General features: G+C 36.7%; 1 protein-coding gene across 5 annotated transcripts in view; it reads left to right on the top strand.

Annotated features, from left to right (window-relative positions):
* Positions 1–19,539, top strand: part of LOC145684324 (uncharacterized) — a 100,836-nt gene that overhangs the window by 23,790 nt on the left and 57,507 nt on the right. For all 5 annotated transcript variants that reach the window (XM_081756522.1, XM_081756523.1, XM_081756520.1 and 2 more), the window contains exons 4-6: positions 4,519–4,579; positions 10,322–10,448; positions 12,693–12,926. In XM_081756522.1, coding sequence (XP_081612648.1) covers positions 4,519–4,579; positions 10,322–10,448; positions 12,693–12,926 — 422 coding nt within the window. The remainder of the gene's footprint in view (positions 1–4,518; positions 4,580–10,321; positions 10,449–12,692; positions 12,927–19,539) is intronic.

Genomic DNA, 19,539 nt, shown 5'->3' with positions numbered 1-19,539 from the left:
GCTGAGCTACTAAGGTTTACTGCAAAGGCTTGACGCAGGAGTTACGTTCTTCGGCGGTTAAAGGGTAATAGATCTTAAAATTTACAAATGTGAATTACATCCATATGTGTCTTTTAAAGAATCATTGTAAAATTTTATAAAAACACAAACACGTAACAGTTTCAACACATTAACTGTGTCTTCATCAGAATTCCACTCCTTCTGGTTAATGTACTATAATATAAATTGGAAATATAAATAAAATGTATGGCTTTTAAAGCAGAATGGTCTAGCACACATTCGTAATTATGGCTTCGATCCTCAGCGGAAGCCTGTCTTCATTAGTATAGTGTTGAATTCAGTCTTAAATACTTTGATTAAATAAACAGACTGGTTTAGATTGTTCTCGTGTTTTCGGAGATTCGTATTCGCACTTGACTGACTTGTACTTTTCCTGAAACAGTACTTCTGTAGGTATTTTTCACTACACCAATTCAAGTGGCGACGCTGTATTCACAAGATTTCGGATAAACAAACCCAACGTATTGAGATCGTTCACATTCGTATCTTTTTGTTACTCCCATTCGCAGGTCAGAAGCATCGGGAGACACCATTTACATGTGTCAGGAAATTCGTGTTCTCATTCGATTCTGTTCCAGTGGAGGCATACTCCAAGATTTCTTCTTGATTGTTTTTGGGCATCTGTATGATCAGTTAGCTTTCCAGTTTTGAGAACAGTAATGTAAGGCATGTTCCGTAAGTACATCTAAGGAAAATTGTAACTCAAATGAAACCATTAGTTTCCATATAGGCATCAAAACCACTGTCTGAAAGATACTGGTCCACCGTGTCCCCAGTGTTGTCGAAAGGGTAATACACGCCATCCTTTGAAATCTTTAAGATAGATATACCATTGTGTGCTGTACATTTCGTCTCTAACCACATGTGAAATTGTCATATTACACTTCCCACTATTCACTGTTATTATTATTATTTTCGCGCATACTGGAAAGACAATAAAGATTATTGGGTATTTATGAAGGATACTACCTAATGTGTACCATGTGCAGTTTTATTTCTTACAGACTAAAAGTCGTATGGTACAAAGTATAACGTAAATATCGTCTCTTGAAGCTTTTGCACAACATGAAAGGTTTTGAAAGTAATTGTTATTCATTCAATAGCATTTGGTAAATGTTAAACATTTTACAATTACCACTTTGACATATTGATACAGTGGAAATTATATTCTTTTATCCTATAAGTTCATTCGCTGCTTAGCGATCTCTTTCAAGATATCTAGATGAAACTTTTGAGGCGTTAAACATAGGAATAATTTTATATAAGGATTGATATCTGTGGACATGTATAGTAATAAATGTATATTTGCACAAGAAGACTGACAAAACGTAATCTGGGGCCGCAGTGGCTCAGTGGTAGAGCGTTCACTCTGGTGCATGGGGTTCGTAGTTCGATGTCAGCCGGCGCCAAGTGAGCTTTGTGGACAAGCACCGTGTGCGTAGGTTTTGTCGGGGGTTCTCCCGTTTCCTTCCACTTTCTTCGTTCCACCATTTCATTCATTTCCTATCATCATCGTCTCCTTTAGCCTAGCCGGCATAATTGTGGGACGTAAAACAAAGATTTCATTTCATTTTTCAAAACGTATTCTATTGTAAAAGTTGATTAATGTAAATTATAAATGACTAATTAATCGAGTTTTAATGAAAGTTTGAGTGAAAGCGAGTCTTATCATTATAAAGATGAAAGAAGTGTCACTTTGATTTTGATATCCTGAGGAAGGTCGCAGAACAGCGATTGAAATTATAGAATACACGATTCTAATTTCCATTGTTCAAATATGCCAAAATGATAGAATAAACACTGTTTCCTTATTCCCCTTATATGCAATGGTAGAATAGACATTTTTTCCTTATTTGCCTTCCCCCAGCACAACCTATCCATCAATATGTCTTTCGATGTCGCCTTATGTCCAAAACCAGGAGTGCTCATTGCCCCTAAGGGCTTGGACATAACCTCCAAATTTACCACTCTTCCCAAAAAATTATCATTTTCCCCCAAATTTACCGTTCTCCTGCCACCCCAAATTTATCATTCTTTCACCCCAAATTTATCATTTTCCACCTCAAATTTACCATTCGTCCACCCCAAATTTATCATTCTTTCACCCCAAATCTACCATTGTTTCACCCCAAATTTATCATTTTCCACCTCAAATTTACCATTCGTCCACCCCAAATTTATCATTCTTTCATCCCAAATCTACCATTGTTTCACCTCAAATTTATCATTTTTCACCTCAAATTTACCATTCGTCCACCCCAAATTTATTATTCTTTCATCCCAAATCTACCATTGTTTCACCCCAAATTTATCATTTTCCACCTCAAATTTACCATTCGTCCACCCCAAATTTATCATTCTTTCACCCCAAATCTACCATTGTTTCACCCCAAATTTATCATTTTCCACCTCAAATTTACCATTCGTCCACCCCAAATTTATCATTCTTTCACCCCAAATCTACCATTGTTTCACCCCAAATTTATCATTTTCCACCTCAAATTTACCATTCGTCCACCCCAAATTTATCATTCTTTCATCCCAAATCTACCATTGTTTCACCCCAAATTTATCATTTTCCACCTCAAATTTACCATTCGTCCACCCCAAATTTATCATTCTTTCACCCCAAATCTAGCATTGTTTCACTCCAAATTTATCATTTTCCACCTCAAATTTACCATTCGTCCACTCCAAATCTATCATTCTTTCACCCCAAATCTACCATTGTTTCACCCCAAATTTATCATTTTCCACCTCAAATTTACCATTCGTCCACCCCAAATTTATCATTCTTTCACCCCAAATCTACCATTGTTTCACCCCAAATTTATCATTTTCCACCTCAAATTTACCATTCTTTCACCCGAAATTTACTATTCTCGCCCCCAGATATACTTTTTCCTCCCAAATTTACTATTCTATCCCTCCCCAAATTACCATTCTTCCACTTCAGTGTTTTTTTTTTGTTTTTTTTCAATCATTCTGTCCTCCAAATGTACTATTCTACAGTTTGATTGTGCTAGTTTCAGTAAAAAATTATGTCCTTCCAAATATTCTCACGAGTGCAACCTGTGCCCGATTACCCGCCTGTGGGCATCCGTGTTCGAAACTTCCCAAAGCAACTGAAACTCCTCTAAATTAATTTTAAAAAACTTTGAGTATGATCCTTTGAATAGTATTCAGGGTACTATAAAGTAATACAGGGTGAACAAAAACTCCCGCATCATAGGTAGAACCACAGGATGTATTCAGTGTGCTCTCAGATGAGTTTCCTTCATGTTTGTCGGTGGAATCGCAAATTGTTGAGCATACGGGAAACATAGTATGGACCAATTTCTTCTCGCATACGTCCTTGATTCTTTTGAATTTCTCCAACAGTCGTCCCACGGTGATGTGGGATATTGGCTGTCCTTCGGGATGGTGTTGATTGAACTCTCTGACAACATTTCGGTGTGAGTAACCGTCGCCTCGTCACGGTAATATTATTTCCACACTTTCCTCCTTTGACAGCTTCATTCGCTACAACAAAAGAATCTATATATTGAAATGCCAGGTTAAAAAAAAAAAAAAAAAAAAAAAGGTTACATGTTTGTGACCAATTCCTTTGAAAATCACATCTCGAAAACCACAAGCTCTAGAAAGATGCCGTTTTCACTGATCGATTGGAAATTTTGTGTAAATTGTTTAGTTCTATTTGAATATTTTTTTTTTTTTTTTTAAATGGACGTGTTTTCTTTATTACAGTTTTTCGGGGTAAATTGAAAGTACTGAAATTTAAAAAGTAAAGCATCATATCCTACGAGCTATACATTCCAATACCACACATTTGTATACCGGGTTAGTATATCTCTCCGGCATTTGTTTCATGGCCAAATGATAATGAAGAACGAAGAATAACCATTTCTCTAGTCTTAAGATAAATCTTTATTGTTAGAAATGTTTTGCCCAATAAACATAATATATCACTGACATAATTAATTGTGTGTGTAATGTATTTTCTTATTACATATTGCATGCAAGAAGGAAGAAAACACTGATAATACATAAATTAGTAACTCCAACCGGAAGTAGGCTCAAATCTTGCAAACGGTGCAAGATATTGAAAAAATAATCGAAAAAATCGCCCCCTATATGATACTCCTTGCCGATTTTTTTTTTTTTTTTTTTTTTTTAATCAAGACGTCCTTCACCTGTGTCTGTAATGGAACATTTACAAATGTTGTGAGGAATGACAAGCAGATTCATGCTTATATGTGAATGATGCATTGTGTAGATAGCACAGGTTCAGCCAGTGAAATAATAATAATAATAATAATAATAATAATAATAATAATAATAATAATAATAATAATAATAATAATAATAATAATAATAATAACAATAATAATGTTTACCTTTTCCGTATGGTGTGGCATTTTTCAGACACCCTGTAATTTTGTTTTATTATTCTTGCAGGAGATATAAGACCAAGATCAAAAAGTGTTTCTTCCTCAGAAACAGTGCATACTTCTTCCAGGTAATTTTATTTTTCTCTTTACTTTGTTTTAAACTAGTTATTATTTAACATTTACCAAAATACTGCTTGAGTCTCTAAATATTTATATTTTACAAGTGTCAAATTTGTGCTGTAATAAAATAGAGTAAAACAGTAATGGATGCTATAGGGTACATACTTAATAGTTAAGAACACAAAAACATACCTTATTTAAAAAAAAATATATAATATGTTTAATGTCCAACTATTATGCACCAAGCCTAAGGGAAATGGTAATAATGAAATGGATAATAATAGTGAAATGATGAAAGTAGGAGGAACGGGAGAACCCTGAGAAAACTCATGCTCATGGTGTTGTCTACTACGTCTTATACCATTATAATAAAAGGGCCGAAATGCTTCAGTGATAGATCATTCACCTGTGGTGCGTGATCCTTGGTTCGATCCCAGCTCGCACCAAGTGAGCTTTGTGGTGAATAAGCCCCGTATATGTGGGTTTTCTCGGGATTCTCCCGTTTCCTCCCATTTTCTTCATTTCACCATTTCATTCATTTCTCATCATCACTGTCTCCTTTAGCTTAGCCGGCATAGGCGTGGGACGTAAAACGTAAAGATTTCATTTACCATTATAATTACATACAATTGCAAGGCTTCTCTGGGTTTTTCCTCAGTCTAACGTTTTTCGTAAGACAGGTTGCTCAACCTATTTCATATCACGAACCCCCTTTTATATCACATCCTCTTACCAGCGACGTTTCTAAGTATTTTCCGGTTTTTAATAAGCTTTTTGATTATTACTACTTATCGCTTACACTTCTATATGTGTCTAGCCTTCATTTTGAATTGTATTTTAACCGTTTGGGGATCCCATGGTACAATTTGTACCATACGGGGTGTTTCATGGTACATTGCGTTATAACTCTCCTATTTGAGCTTTTTCGTCCGTTTTTTTTTTTTTTTTTTTTTTTTTTTTTTTTTTTTTTTTTTTTTTAAAGTCCAGAGGCATTGCAGAAGACATTACGGATGGTTTCACACCTTCCTGTGTCGAGACATAGGAGGTGATGACGTCATAAGTCTAAAATTTATATTTTCGTGTAATACTTTTTTTTTTGGGGGGGGGTTATGTAAAGTATTTTTGGCGGGCTTATTTTTGTACGTAGAAGATTGAAATTTTGCACAAACATGCAGTCCACTGAGTAGTATTTACCAGATTTTTTTTTCAGATTTCTGCGTTAAAACAGAGGGGGATCCAGAGGGTCAAAAAGTTGAAAAAAGGGATATTTTTACCCAAAAATCCCGTTTTTCCTCATTTTCCCGCCTTAGATACATGATGGAGACAAGTGAATGGTACCGCCTGAAAGGCAGTTCTATTCTGAATAGAATGATGTGCGACACATGGCCCTAGGGTAATTAGGGAAGTGTCAGGTAATTTTTATCAAGATATACTTCTGTATAGGGGAATTTTGGACATTTTCGGTACTATTTTTGTGCTGGCTTATTTTTGCACCTAGAAGATTGAAATTGTGCACAAACATTCAGTCCACCGAGTAGTATTTACCAGATTTTTTTTTCAGATTTCTGCGTTAAAACACGGGGGTACAGAGGGGCTAAACGTTGAAAAAGGGAAATTTTTACCAAAAAATCCCTTTCACGGGATTTTCCCGCCTTAGATACATAATGGGGACAAGTGAATGCTACCGCCTGAAAGGCAGTTCTATTCTGAAGAGAATGATGGGCAAAACATGACCTTAGGGTAATTAGGGATGTCTCAGGGAATGTTTAAAAATTTCCCTCTGTATACCGGAATATGCGACATTGTCGTTATTTTTTTTTTTTTTTTTTTTTTTGGCGGGCTTACTTTTGCACCTGGAAATTTGGAATTGTGCATAAACTTTCAGCCCACCGAGTAGTATATACCAGATTTTTTTTTCAGATCTCTGCGTTAAAACAAGGGGGTCCAGGGGGCTAAAAAGTTGAAAAAAGGATATTTAGACCCAAAAAATCCCGTTTTTCCTCATTTTCCCGCCTTAGATACATGATGGAGACACGTGAGTCATACCGCCTGAAAGGCAGTTCTATTTTAAAGGGGATGATGGACGAAACATGACCCTAGGGTAATTAGGGATGTCTCAGGAAATTTTTTACCTGAGATCATGGTGTTTTACGGTAATTTGGGGCATGGTGGGAATTCCTGATAAAATTTCTCCCGCCCTTGGTATTCAAGATAGAAGCTTGAAATTTGGCACACACATTCAGTATACCAAGTACTACTTATCAGATTTTTTTTTAGATGGCTACGTTCACACAGGGTCGCTCCAGGGGGGCCCAAAATGCGAGAAAAAAATTTTCCCTCCGAAATTTTCCCTTTGACATCATTTTTCCCGCTCCTGGTATATGGTATGAGCATGCAAGTGCATTTGAAAGCCAGCTCCATTCTGAAGAGAATGAGGTATGAACCATGATCCTAGGATAAATAGTGACGATGCAGTAGCTGCTTGACTGAAAGTTTAAAAAATAGCCCCAAAACCCCGGATCTCTTAAGAGTTAATGTACTGTTTTTGTTTTATTTATATTTCTCCCTCGTTTTTTACTATGCAGTTTTTGTTGTATTTCTGTAATATGTTTTTGCATTGAAATTCGACGATAAAAAAGTTTTGCTTCATCTGCAGTTGATTCCACACTACTATTAAATCGCTCAAACCATCTGAATATTTGTGCACGAGACAAACATATATACCTATACGCTTATTACGTCATTTCGACGATCAGAGAATGTGTTTTTGCAGTGTTTAAAACAATTTGAAGTTCGCTCGCTGCTCTATGGCGCTATCGTGACAACAATTTCCCGCTCTTAATTTAATTTGACGTTTTAGTTCCCGTCATGCTTAGTATGCAGCGATGCAATGTTGCCAGTTCGTGGACAAAGTTTACTTCTTTTGTTAGCATACAATCATTTATTTCTAATGTTTTTCTTTTGTCCACAATAAAATCATCATCATTATATAATTGTCGGACTGTGTATAATGTAAGGTGCATGCAGGGGCGGATCCAGGACGGACTTCTGGGGGGGGGGGCGGTGCGTTGTAATACTGCTTCTTAGAGCTACTTTTAAGAGCTCCAAACTCTGGGATGGGTTTAATTTATATATAAAATAAAAAAAAAAAAAAACTTTTCTCTTCTGGTGAGGCTATCGTCCCGATCGCCTCCCTGGATCAGCCACTTGGCGCATGTCATAAAAGGGCCGATATTGTTTTTGCGCCATATTAGCAACACTGATGAATTTGATCATATGCAGGACTATACCCTAGTACTCTGTGCTTGCAACAGATATAGAATCGTCCGAATGGAGTTGTATACATGTGAGTAGCAGTAAGGTGAAATGGCTGCCGTAATGCAAAATCCCGTTAAGTGTGAAGTGAGGTTCGTCATAATTTCTGAACGCCAAAGGGCAGAATGCAGCTGATATCCATCGAGAATTGTATGCCATTGCAGACCGACAGTAATGAGTGAAGGGAAGATCAGGCAATGGTGCAGAGAGTTTCGGAAAGGGAGGTTCAAATGTTGATCAGCGTAGTGGAAGGCCTAGTGTTCAGACGGGCGATCTGGTGGAACGCGTTAGCGAGAAAGTGCAATGCAATCGCCGGTTCACAATAACTGAACTCGCCAATGAGTTTCTAGAAGTGTCTGGGAAAACAGTGCATCGAATTGTCACTGACAAGCTGAGTTATTACAAACTGTCGGAAGTGGATGTCAAAAATTCTGACAGACACTTTTAAAGTCCAAAAGATGACACCTGCACGTGATCTCTCGGCCCGCTGGAGTAGCAGGAGGATGAGAACGATCTCCTTTCTCGCATAGTAAATAAAAATCTGGATATCGTACGCCACTGTAGAATCGAAGTAGCAGTCAATGCAATGGGAGCACTCTGATTCTCTTAAAGCGAAGAAATTCAAACATATACCATCAGTTAAAAGATTTTGGCAGCCGTGTTTTGGGACCAAAAGGGTGTGATTCCTGGAATCAGGACGAACAATTACAGCAGATGTGATATTGCGAAACTGAATAATTGCGATGTGCAATCTAGAATCGGCGTATAAGAATGCTACGCTCTGCAATTTGTCTGATCCATGACAACGCCCGCCCACACACAGCTGCTCGTACTGTTCAGACAATTCAAAGACTTATGATTTAGATTTTTGGTATTTCGGCATCTATGTCCATGTTTGATCGTCACATGTGACGGATGACGTCCCTCGGCGAGCACACTGTCGGAGAAAAGGGAAGGAAAGAAGCAGCCTGGGACAACTATATGTTAAGTACCACCCCGGCATTTGCCTGGCGTGAATGAGAAAAACCCTACCTCATTCAAGATGTCTGGCCTGAAAGAGCGTTTTACACTTTTTCGACCGAGTGCCCCCACCGGAAATCGAACCTGGGACCGCTCGCACCGAAAGCGAAGAGCGTTAGCGAGTACACTACGCGGGGCCATCGACAATTCAACGATTTCGATGGGAACTATTCAGTCATTCCCCTTACAACTCTGTCCTTTCCCCCAGCGAATTCTTTCTTTTTCTCCACCTGGAAAAGTGGCTTGCATCGAAGAGTTTCACCGACAGTGAAGTGCTCAAGACATCAGTTCTAGACTTGCTGCATTCTCAGGCGGCAGATTTTTACACAGAGGGTATACGGAAACTTGTACCACGCTACCAGAAATGTCTGGACGTTTATGGTGCCTACATCGAAAAATAACAAAGGTATTTATTTGTATATCAATCACAATATATTTCTTCTATCATTTTCTTGTTCCTCTTTAATAAAAAGTATCGGCCTTTGTTTCTTTTTTTTCTTTCTTTTTTTTTATTACATGGACTTCGTATTTGACCACTGTACGAGACACGGAGGGAAGAGATAGGAAAAAAGAAGGAAGAATCAAAGAACAACAGAATAATTGTGAAGCTGTAGATGGCGGTACATTCAAAATGAAGTCCACTGGATGCTTCCCAACTATATTTATGTTCTGCTGTTTCTCTTTCATTTTGCTATTTTTTTCTTTCCGTTTTAGCTAAAGAGCTAAAATTTTATTGCTGTGTGATAATATTTTCACTATTATTGATACATATACAGGGTCTTATAAAAATGTGTCACAAATATTTTGGGGACAGATTCCTCACATTAAAATGAAATAAAATAATAATAATAATAATAAAAAAGAAAATTCATATAAACCTGTGCTCAAAAGTGGATAGTTTCGGAGGTATAGGGTCCTGGAAACGTGAAATAAGTGAAATTTGAAAGTTCATAGCTCCATTACTATGGGACCTATCGTAGTCGGGTCAAAACATCACTGAGGAACTGGTCTGTGAACTATCCAAATATCCATGTTTAAGAATGCTCCAGCACTTGCACACCAATTTTTAGAGAGGTAGGTGGAGAGTGATCAAGTACTTTCACAAACAGCCTCTCTAAAAATGATTGTGCAAGTACCAGAGGTTCTGAAAGATGGATAGTTCACATATTAGTCCGTCAATCATGTCTTGACCTCACTACGATCGGCTCTATAGTAGCGGAACTATGAATCTTTAAAGTTCAGTTTTTCACGTTTTCGACACTCTATAACTGCGAAACTATATGCACTTCCGACTACAAGTCCATATGAACTTTTTTACTTTATGTGACAAATTCTTGTAGCACCCTGAATATATATCTTAAAGTGTAATCACAGTTCAAAATGTGGTGAGTTCATTATTTTCTGTTATTTTCCAGCGTCCAATCTCAGAATTTGTTTCCTACGTTAAGCGACTTGTGGGGTGAATCAAGGAATTCATCTTACGGACAAGATGAAGTTATTAAACTAAGGCAAAAGCTTGAGGAGGAGAAATATAGGCGACAGGTATGCACGTTAAATATTCTACTCAATATTTAGGAAGCGTTATTTAAAGTTGAAAGAAAAGGAAAAAATATAAGGTTGTCTAAAAAGTAAGGAGCCTTTGGAAGTCAAAATTGAAAAGACATTTATTGTTGTTTGAAAATAATATTACGAAACCACATATACACAATATACACGATGATCTGCTATTTCTCCGGCAACACCATATTTCCGTTGCTGTAGAATTTCTGTGGTTTCTGATTCTAAAACTGTGACACCTGGTTTCCGCAGCACTCTTTTGAACATAACAGCATTCAGGGAGTTCTGTAGAGACTGAAGCAAATGATAATCTGCTGGTGACAGGTTCGCACTATATCGTGGATGCATCAAAATCTCCCAGACAAGTTCTCTTAATTTCCGATGAGTCGTTAAAAATGTATGTGATCTGGCGTTGTGAGCATGGCATATGATATCCTTTTTGTTGGCGAATTCAGGCCGTTTCTTTGGCTTGCTAGATGCAATCGAGTTAAATGTCGACAGTACAGATCCGAGCCTATCGTTTTGCTTAGCGGCAGCAGTTCACGTTGTACTATGCGGTTGCAACCACACCAAATACACAGCACAACCTTGCTGGACGTCAGTATGGGTTTTGCCACAGACTGTGGAGCTTTTTCTCGCTTCAACCGTGTTAGGTAATGAATTTTTTAAAAAGCAAAGGGTTATGTAACTTTTAAATTCACTTTCCAAATTAATATGTCAATTGTCACTCTTCCTAAATTGTCACTCTACCTAAATAACAATATATTCAGCCACTTATGGCTCCAATCCAGCATGTAAACAATTACAGCCACTCATGGCTCACACTTAGAACAACTCAAGTGGCTCGATTCTGTCAGTCTCAGTAGACTCACAGACAGAAATTCGATCGAAAAAATGAAATCTTTCAGTTTAATGCCCCACAATTATACCCGTTAGGCTAAAGGAGACGAAGATTAAGGCAAGTGAATAATGATGGAAGAATTGGTGGAATGAGAAAGTGGGAGGAAACGGGAGTACCCCGAGAAAACCCACGGATACGATGTCTACCACAAACTTACTTTGCAGGGGATCGAACCAGGGACTCAATGCACGAGAAGTAAGCACTCTACACTGAGCCACCTGCCGCCCAGAAATTCTATCGAGTAAGTGGTTTTGAGTGAGTCATGTGTCACCCAAACTTCGAGTTTCTTTTTGCAGTCAGTTTTCTTCAAATAATTTAACACTGTATGGTGATAAGTGTTTAGGTCCTCGGCGATATCATGACTTACATACCAATTTTGCTCGAGTTTTACCAGAACATCATCCTTTTTTGTTATGGCATTTTCCCAATTTTTTTTTCTTTTGTCCTCGTGTATTGTAACCAAATTTTCGTATCAATATACAGTTGTTCTAAAAGAATGGTGCAAAAGTAAACCGTATTTATTTTGTACTGAAACGACATACAGAATTGGTCCAAAAGAAAGTAAGAAAGAAAGGTTGTACGTTTTTGTGGATATTTCAAGTGTTGCAAACTGAACACCGTCCAGCCGATAATCTAGTTCTTTCCAGATGTATCCCAAAGTGTTTACGAATAATAGTTCCATTGTACTAGAAATGCATTGTCTCAAATCTTCAGATCCTGTGTCAATGGGGGAACTAATTTTGTCTGAAAATGTCTCTGCACTGTTACGACAGACACATTTCTGTGGTCGGGCCGCAGTGGCTCAGTGGTAGAGCGTTCACCTGTGATGCATGGGGTCCTTGGTTCGATCTCAGCTCGCGCCAAGTGAACTTTGTGGTGGATCAACACACTGTGTGTGGGTTTTCTCGGGTTCTCCCATTTCCTGCCGCTTTCTTCATTCCACCATTATCTTCATTTCTCATTGTCACCATTTCCTTTAGCCTAGCCGGCATAACCGTAAGACGTAAAAATCAAAAGATTTCATTTTCACTTCTGTGGTCGCCACTTGGTTGGTGGTTGCATTAACTGGTTACGCAACTAGCGCCTCTAGCGGATTTGACGTAAACTAGAAACACAGACTATAAAACTTACAATCTTTCTTTCTTCATTTCGACCATTTTGTTTGTCCTTTCAATACAAAGTAAATTTAATTTTGAACTATTATTTTTTGAATAACCCTGTATAATATTAATAGCAGTAATAGCAGTATTTGTCGTTTTAAAAGTTGCAATATTTTATTCTTATCCTGTTAATTTTCTTTTTTGTTTCTCTTTTCGAACAAAATATAGCATTGTGAACAGTTCATCCAAATGCTTCAGAGCCGACTGCTTGAAGAGCAAGAGAGGATTTCTGTAGCCATGAATCTGGATGATAAAAAGACTAAGTTTATTACGGAAGTGCGCAAACAATTTAACAGCCTCAATGCTCGCTGGCGAGAGAATGAACTGCAACAGAGAGAACTAATTAAAAAATTCCGATTGGAACAGCAAAAAGTGGAGGAGGAAGTTGAAACGTACAGAGAGGTATCTTATTTTAGCTGTCTTTCTGTCTTTTTTTTAAGTATTTATTATAGTGCAATTTTGAGATAAATATTCTGGTACAGTGCTGGTAACAAAAAGTGGGACTGTCTCCCAGAGACTAAGTACGAAAAAAATACCCTAGATCCTTACGAATTCTATTTTGATCTGGCTCTTTTTCCCTGCATTTTTACCACAGTCAGGGGTGGAAATTGAAATGATAATATTGCAGTGTGCATATGATAATTTCGTTGTAGACAAACAACATAGCTGCAATACAAAAAATTACGGTAACTTTAAGTCGCAGATGTGATAAATTATTTACAGGGTGTCTCAAAAGTCCCCTGACATAGGGGTAACTCTGTTATTATCAGAGTTACAACAAATTGTAAGAGGGGAAACCGTCTCCAAATATGATGTTTTCAATCTAAATTGAAGGATTTTTTTTTTTTTAATCAGACAAACTGTTTGGGCTGTACACTCTTTATGCACCCAATGTTAAATGAACATGCAACGTTGCCATTTACCTGGACCTACAACATTAGTGAATGAAGTTACTTTTTTTTATTCTAACATATCGATGGCTAGCCTCATTTCAAACATCCCCCCATTCACCATATTCTTACAAAATTTGTCCACCTCCCATCCCGCCCTTCCTCCCCAAGTCCAAGGTAAATAGCAACGTTGCAATTATGAATCCTTACAAAACATGTAATGATTTGTTTGTTACTTCTGTCTCTGCTGCGTGAGGTCGCTGGGCTTTGTGGTGAACAAATACCATAAACGTGGGTGTTCTCGGAGGTGTACCGTTTCCTCCCATTTTCTTCATTCTATGATTATCACCGTCTCCTTTAGCCTCGGTGCGTAAATGTGGAAGTTAAACTAAACAAAATTGTTCTATTTTTAAATTAGAAAAGAAAGAAAAATATTTTAAGCTAATTTTATGGCAATTCTATCTTTGCCAGGAAGAGAAATTTTATTATTTACAATGCAAGAATAATGCTGATGTTTCATTGTTAAAGTAACTCTTACACATTTTACATAATACCGTATTTACGCGATTCTAAGACGCAGTTTTTTGTCGATTTTTTGCCTCCAAAATCAAGATGCGCCTTAAGTTTGAGTAATGCATATTTAGGCCAGATTAGATGGAGTTTTGCCAAAAATTGCTAATCCCGTTAGTCACGGTTCTGTACAAAATGTTTATTTTGTGTGTACGAACGGAATGCAGAACTAAAATCGTGCATTTTACGCGAAATAAAAACTCTTTAAAATTTGCCCGCAAACCAGTGGCAAATGAAAGAGATGAATCATTCTTGTGAATTTCCGACAGTGGAGATTGTTCCTTCCCCTCGCACATACCGTGGCTAAGACTTCCTCCGTTTAAAGAGCACAAACAAGTGAGTTACACATCTTGAAGCAGGGCAGTTGATGACAAAATTGCTGAATAACTATTTGTTTGTTTGTTTACATACTGGTATATTATGATAATGTGATACCGATAATGGATTGCTATAAAACTGACGCAAGCAAATGCTGTACCGTAATTACATTAGGAAGAAAAAAGTGTCAGCAGATGCACATGAATATAGCGTAAATTTCAACAGTAAGTTCAATGTTTATTTTCCCTAACTTTACTTGTTTTCCCATGTTTAGTATTTTTTTTTTCATTCTTTAAAATCAATGCAGTGTAGGTTTTTTTTGTTTTTTTTTTTTTAATTTTCGCTGAGGGCGCGTCTTACATTCGAGGATTTTTTTTTTTTTTAAATTTTTCCTTCAAAAATTGGGGGTGCGTCTTACGTCAAGATTCCTACTGGTCACGGTAATCATGGAAGTCAGAGAAAACTCAGGAAAAATGGTACAGGTCAGGGACGTTCAGGGAAAAAGACTGGGAATCAGGGAAAGTCAGGGAAATTTTATAAATGCATGTATAAGAAGTATCGTATCTTTAGAGTAATTGATCGTCAGACGTTTGTGGCTAGATATTAATGATCACAGTGTGGGACGTTGCTCATATTTTTATTTGAGGTAAGCGGAATGTACGAATGAGTAATTGATTACTATTTGTCTCAATAGAATAAAGGTTCTCATATATAAATATTCACTGTTATTTATTCCTTATTTATGTCAACGTCATTCGACACCTGAAGTCAGGGAATTTCATGAAAGTCGGGGAATTTCGTGCCAAACGTCAGGGAAAGTCAGGAAGAAGTTAGGGAAACAAATTTCTTCCGATCGGTAGAAACCCTGTACATTTAAGGGCGTCTTAGATTCGCGTAAATACGGTAGTTTCCGACGACAGAAAGATAGTAAGATTCTTATAACATCATTCCTTATTACAAGTTCAGTAGCTTATATTTATATATATTTACGTCACTTCGCATTTAATAACGATCACACTTGCGTCGATGAAAACAAATAAGAAATTTTGCGCTTTGCTTCTCGTTGCTTGGCTTTTCTGAAGTAGACCAGCGTTAAACTAAAATTCACAATTGCACTCATGTTTAACTTAACAGCTACCTTTATTTGTTTAATTGTCTAATTTACATAATATTTTCTTTATATTCTAAAAGTTAAATAGCAAGATGGCGGCCGTTGACCTGACACGCATCACAAAGACTCTCCTCGGCCTGACGTGTTCCTACAATTCCCAGCTCTGGCTATTTTCACTCACTTTCATTTTATAATGGGTGGTAAGGGATTTTTGATTCAACCTGTATATTTCGGCTGCTTTGCTGCAACCTTCCGTCTATGTATAGACTGTTGAAATCAAAAGTTCCTTCACATCCTACCAGGGTTTGACCAAGTGGGTCTAGCCCGATAAAACCCGCGGGTTTTTTCGGGTTGGACCCACCTAAAAAAAAACACTTTAAAAACCACATGGGTTTTTGATCTTTTTGTTAGTATATTATTGATACAACTAAAGTGATCACATGGAAAATGATTTTTATCAGATTTTGGACTTTTCTTAGGCGAATTAGATGCTTTCATGTTAAAGTATACAACAACATTCAACGTTAGACCTATATAAAGTTCTGAATGCACTGAATGAATAAAGAAGCTTACCTTAGCTTGAGATAATTATAGAACAAATTAATGTATGGATTGTGTTTATAGCCTATTTGAAATAAAATATGCAATTTTATATTTTAGAAAATACTTTCCGTGAATAGTATGCTTGCCGACACGGCGACGCCGGGGAACGTTATCTCTCATTCGTTTAACGAGTGTAAGGCTATAAGTGCCTGTACCACCAGTAAATATGTAAATACATTAGTAAAACTATTAGTATGATTTCATACATTTGATGGTTACACTAGTATTCTTCAGTAAAATTTGGTTTTCCAACAACAGTAGTTTAATTCAAACATTAGTTGCTACTCTTCAAATAAGCATTCTGTAGAATCAACATCAGCAATAGCGTAAAAATTCTTGTCAAATTTAAGAAGCTTAATGATCGGAGATCCGAAGACTATGTAACGCTGCTATTTCAAGTGCTAAATTTAAACTTACCTACTAGTGGAAGCGTCGATGTACAGTAAAGAAAGCTGCATTTTCCGGGAAACCCCGTCGTGAAAGAAGTGCTCGGGAAATTCACGCAATTAATTGTACGCACAAATCATCGGAAGTGAATACTTCAACAATAAAACTATTTATTTTAAGCTGGAAGATACTTAATTTCATTTAAGTCATTTTGAAACATTTACTTTATAAAATATGAATTCTCTCTTTGTTAGTTGTTTTAAATTCATTTTCGGGAAAGATCCGTCTTGCTAGTGCTAGGGAAATTCCCGAAATTGAACATGCAAAGTATCGGAAGTGAACTTAAACAATAAAACCATTTATTTTACACAGGAAAATATTTGCCATATAAGACATTTTGAAACATTTATTTTATAATACATGAATTATATCTGTTTTAAATTAATATATTTTGGTATTCATATTTGGCGAACGTTATTAAGGCTCCGAGATGACTATCTACATTTGTTCGTTTGTCTTCCTGTACCACACACACACATTACAGGGTACAACTTTCGATCTTAAGTTTAAATTTTCAGGATACAAGCACGAGATACACTAAATTTCCTGTATAGATTTTAGTGGCATACCAACGTAAAATTTCAAAATGGCGGCCTTTTTTTAAAAAATAAAATTGCGGGTATCCACGCTACATAGCGCAATTTTCGGTCTTTTAAATAGAAATTTTCAGAGTAGAAGCATGAGACATTCTAAATTAGCCATATATATTTTGGCGGCGATCCAACGTAAAATTTCAAAATGGCGGCTATTTTTCAACTAGCAGGTATCCATACTACAGGGTGCAATTTTCGGACTTTTAAGTTTAAATTTTGAGAATAGAAGCAAGAAACATTCTAAATTTGCTGTATAGATTTTGTCAGCGATTCAATGTAAAATTTCAACATGAAGGCCATTGTTTCAAAATAGTAGTAAACAGAATAGTAGTGTCAATTTTGAACTATAAATCACATTTTAACACATTTACCCCAAAGACATTAAAAAAAAAAAAAAAAAAAAAAAAGGTCCAGGTGAGTTAGGTTTTTTCAAACCCTGCATCTTACAGTAATTTTTTCCCCTAAAGAGAGTAAACCATTAGTCTAAACACCATTGAATTTATTTATGGAACACTGAAGAATGAATTCAACTACTTAAAATTGGAACTTACGAGGGTGAGTCAAAAATTATCTGCAATGTAGCTATAACTTCTTTTACATTGTTCATACTGACTTCTGTCCTCGTTTATTTTATTATTATGTTGTTGTGGTCATTCTATGAAAGTTTGATTTTAATTCCTCCATTTGTGTTCCTTTTGTCGCAGATAGATCATAGCCGCTCTATTAGAATTTAACACCAAAGAGGAACAACGAGCAGTGATCCGGTTTTTGTGGTCAGAAGGTATATCAGGGGCCGCAATCCATCAAAGACTTTCTGTACAATACGGGAACAGTGTCTACGAATGGGTTGAAAAATTCAAAAATTGTAGCACAAGTGTTACGCACGAGGAAGGAACCGGACAGCCATCTTCGTCCACAAATGATGACAACATTGAGCGTGCACGTGACATGATTCTGTTAGACAGACGAGTGATTGTTGATAAAGTGGCACATCGTCTGGAAATTAGTCATGGTTCTGCGTACAAAATCATCCACAACGAACTTGGGTTTCGTAAAGTTACGTTCCTCTTTGGTGCAAACTTCTAATAGAGCGGCCATAATCTATCTATCTATCTATCTAAAAAAAAAAAAAAAAAAAAAGACAAATGAAGGAATTAGGATTAAAATTTCATAACATGACGATAACAGCATAAGAATAGAATAAACGAGGACAGAGGTCTGTATGAACAATGCAGGGCTCATAGCGAGTCACTTTTTTTTTTTAAACTGAAAGTTACTGTTTTTCAAATTTGTCACTAAAAGTTACTTTTTTTTTTGGGGGGGGGAGGCAAAGTGACTTTTTCGTGTGATTTATGTTTTGCATTGGCAGTTTTCTAAGAAAAATATTATAAAAATAAATGGAAAAAGGCAGAAATTTGTTACTCATTACTCTTCTGAAAGCTTCAGTACTTGCTACCACATGTGAGACAGTCAGCTTTATTCTTACTTCAGCTTTTATTCTTTCTAAAGCACATTGGATGGTTGGTGGATGCTTAAGCTCTCATGGTGGGGCTGAGAACCTTTCTGTATCTATTCTTTCTTCTATCATAATAGTCTTTTAGTTTTCTCTCGTAATAGTTAACACTCCGCTCAACGTTGTGTGTGTGTGTTTGTGCGTTCGTCATGTTCGTCTTGTGTTATGCTTCTTGCATGTTCTTCTTAAGAGTAGGTGATGAGTTTGAATATGTCATGGCTTTGAGAACTCTCAGTGCTAAGTTAAATATAATGTCTAGGATGAAAAAATTCGGAAATAGGTTCCACCTACTAAGAAGCTTCTTACATCTGCTAAGTCTGCTTACCGTAACTACAAAGCATACTTAGAAAATCTAAGAAAGGAGGAAGCTCAAAATGAAGAAGTAAAGAAGAAAAGATGAAACAAAACAACAAAGAGAGAGGCGATGGAGAAATTGACAAAGGAAAAAAGGGGCATAATGAGATTTTGGTCACTTTTTGGTCACTTTTTCGTGTGCTTTTGGTCACTTTTCAACTATTTACAAGAGACCAGACCATTATGAGCCCTGACAATGTAAGACAAGTTATTGCTACATTGCAGATAATTTTTGATTTACCCTCGTATTTATAAATATTCGAAAATGTAAGATACGCACATGAATTTATTCACTAAAATATCGTCGCCATCTTTTGATGGAAGCGTCAGTGTTACCATTGCATAATTCTTGTAATTAAAAAAAAAAAATATTATTCGTTATTTCCGTGATATTTACCGTGTCGGAAGCAGTGATGTACACAAGAGGGATTTCGGGGTTTAACCCCCCCCCCTCCCTCTCCTTGAGCAAGATATGATGTAAAAATTAGCATTTATCGTATTATAATATATATACACAAAAATCTGAAATTAAGTTGGGAGCTTGAAGCCCCTCCTCCTACGCTATCTGTCGGAAGAATTCTAAGAGTCGCCAGAATTGGAATTGAATTGTTTAAGA

This window comes from Thermobia domestica, chromosome 4 (genome assembly GCF_964235325.1).
Source record: "Thermobia domestica chromosome 4, izTheDome1.hap1.1, whole genome shotgun sequence".
In the NCBI taxonomy this organism is placed as follows: domain Eukaryota; kingdom Metazoa; phylum Arthropoda; class Insecta; order Zygentoma; family Lepismatidae; genus Thermobia; species Thermobia domestica.
Note: the sequence above shows the minus strand (reverse complement) of the source record. Positions and strands in the feature narration are given on the sequence as shown.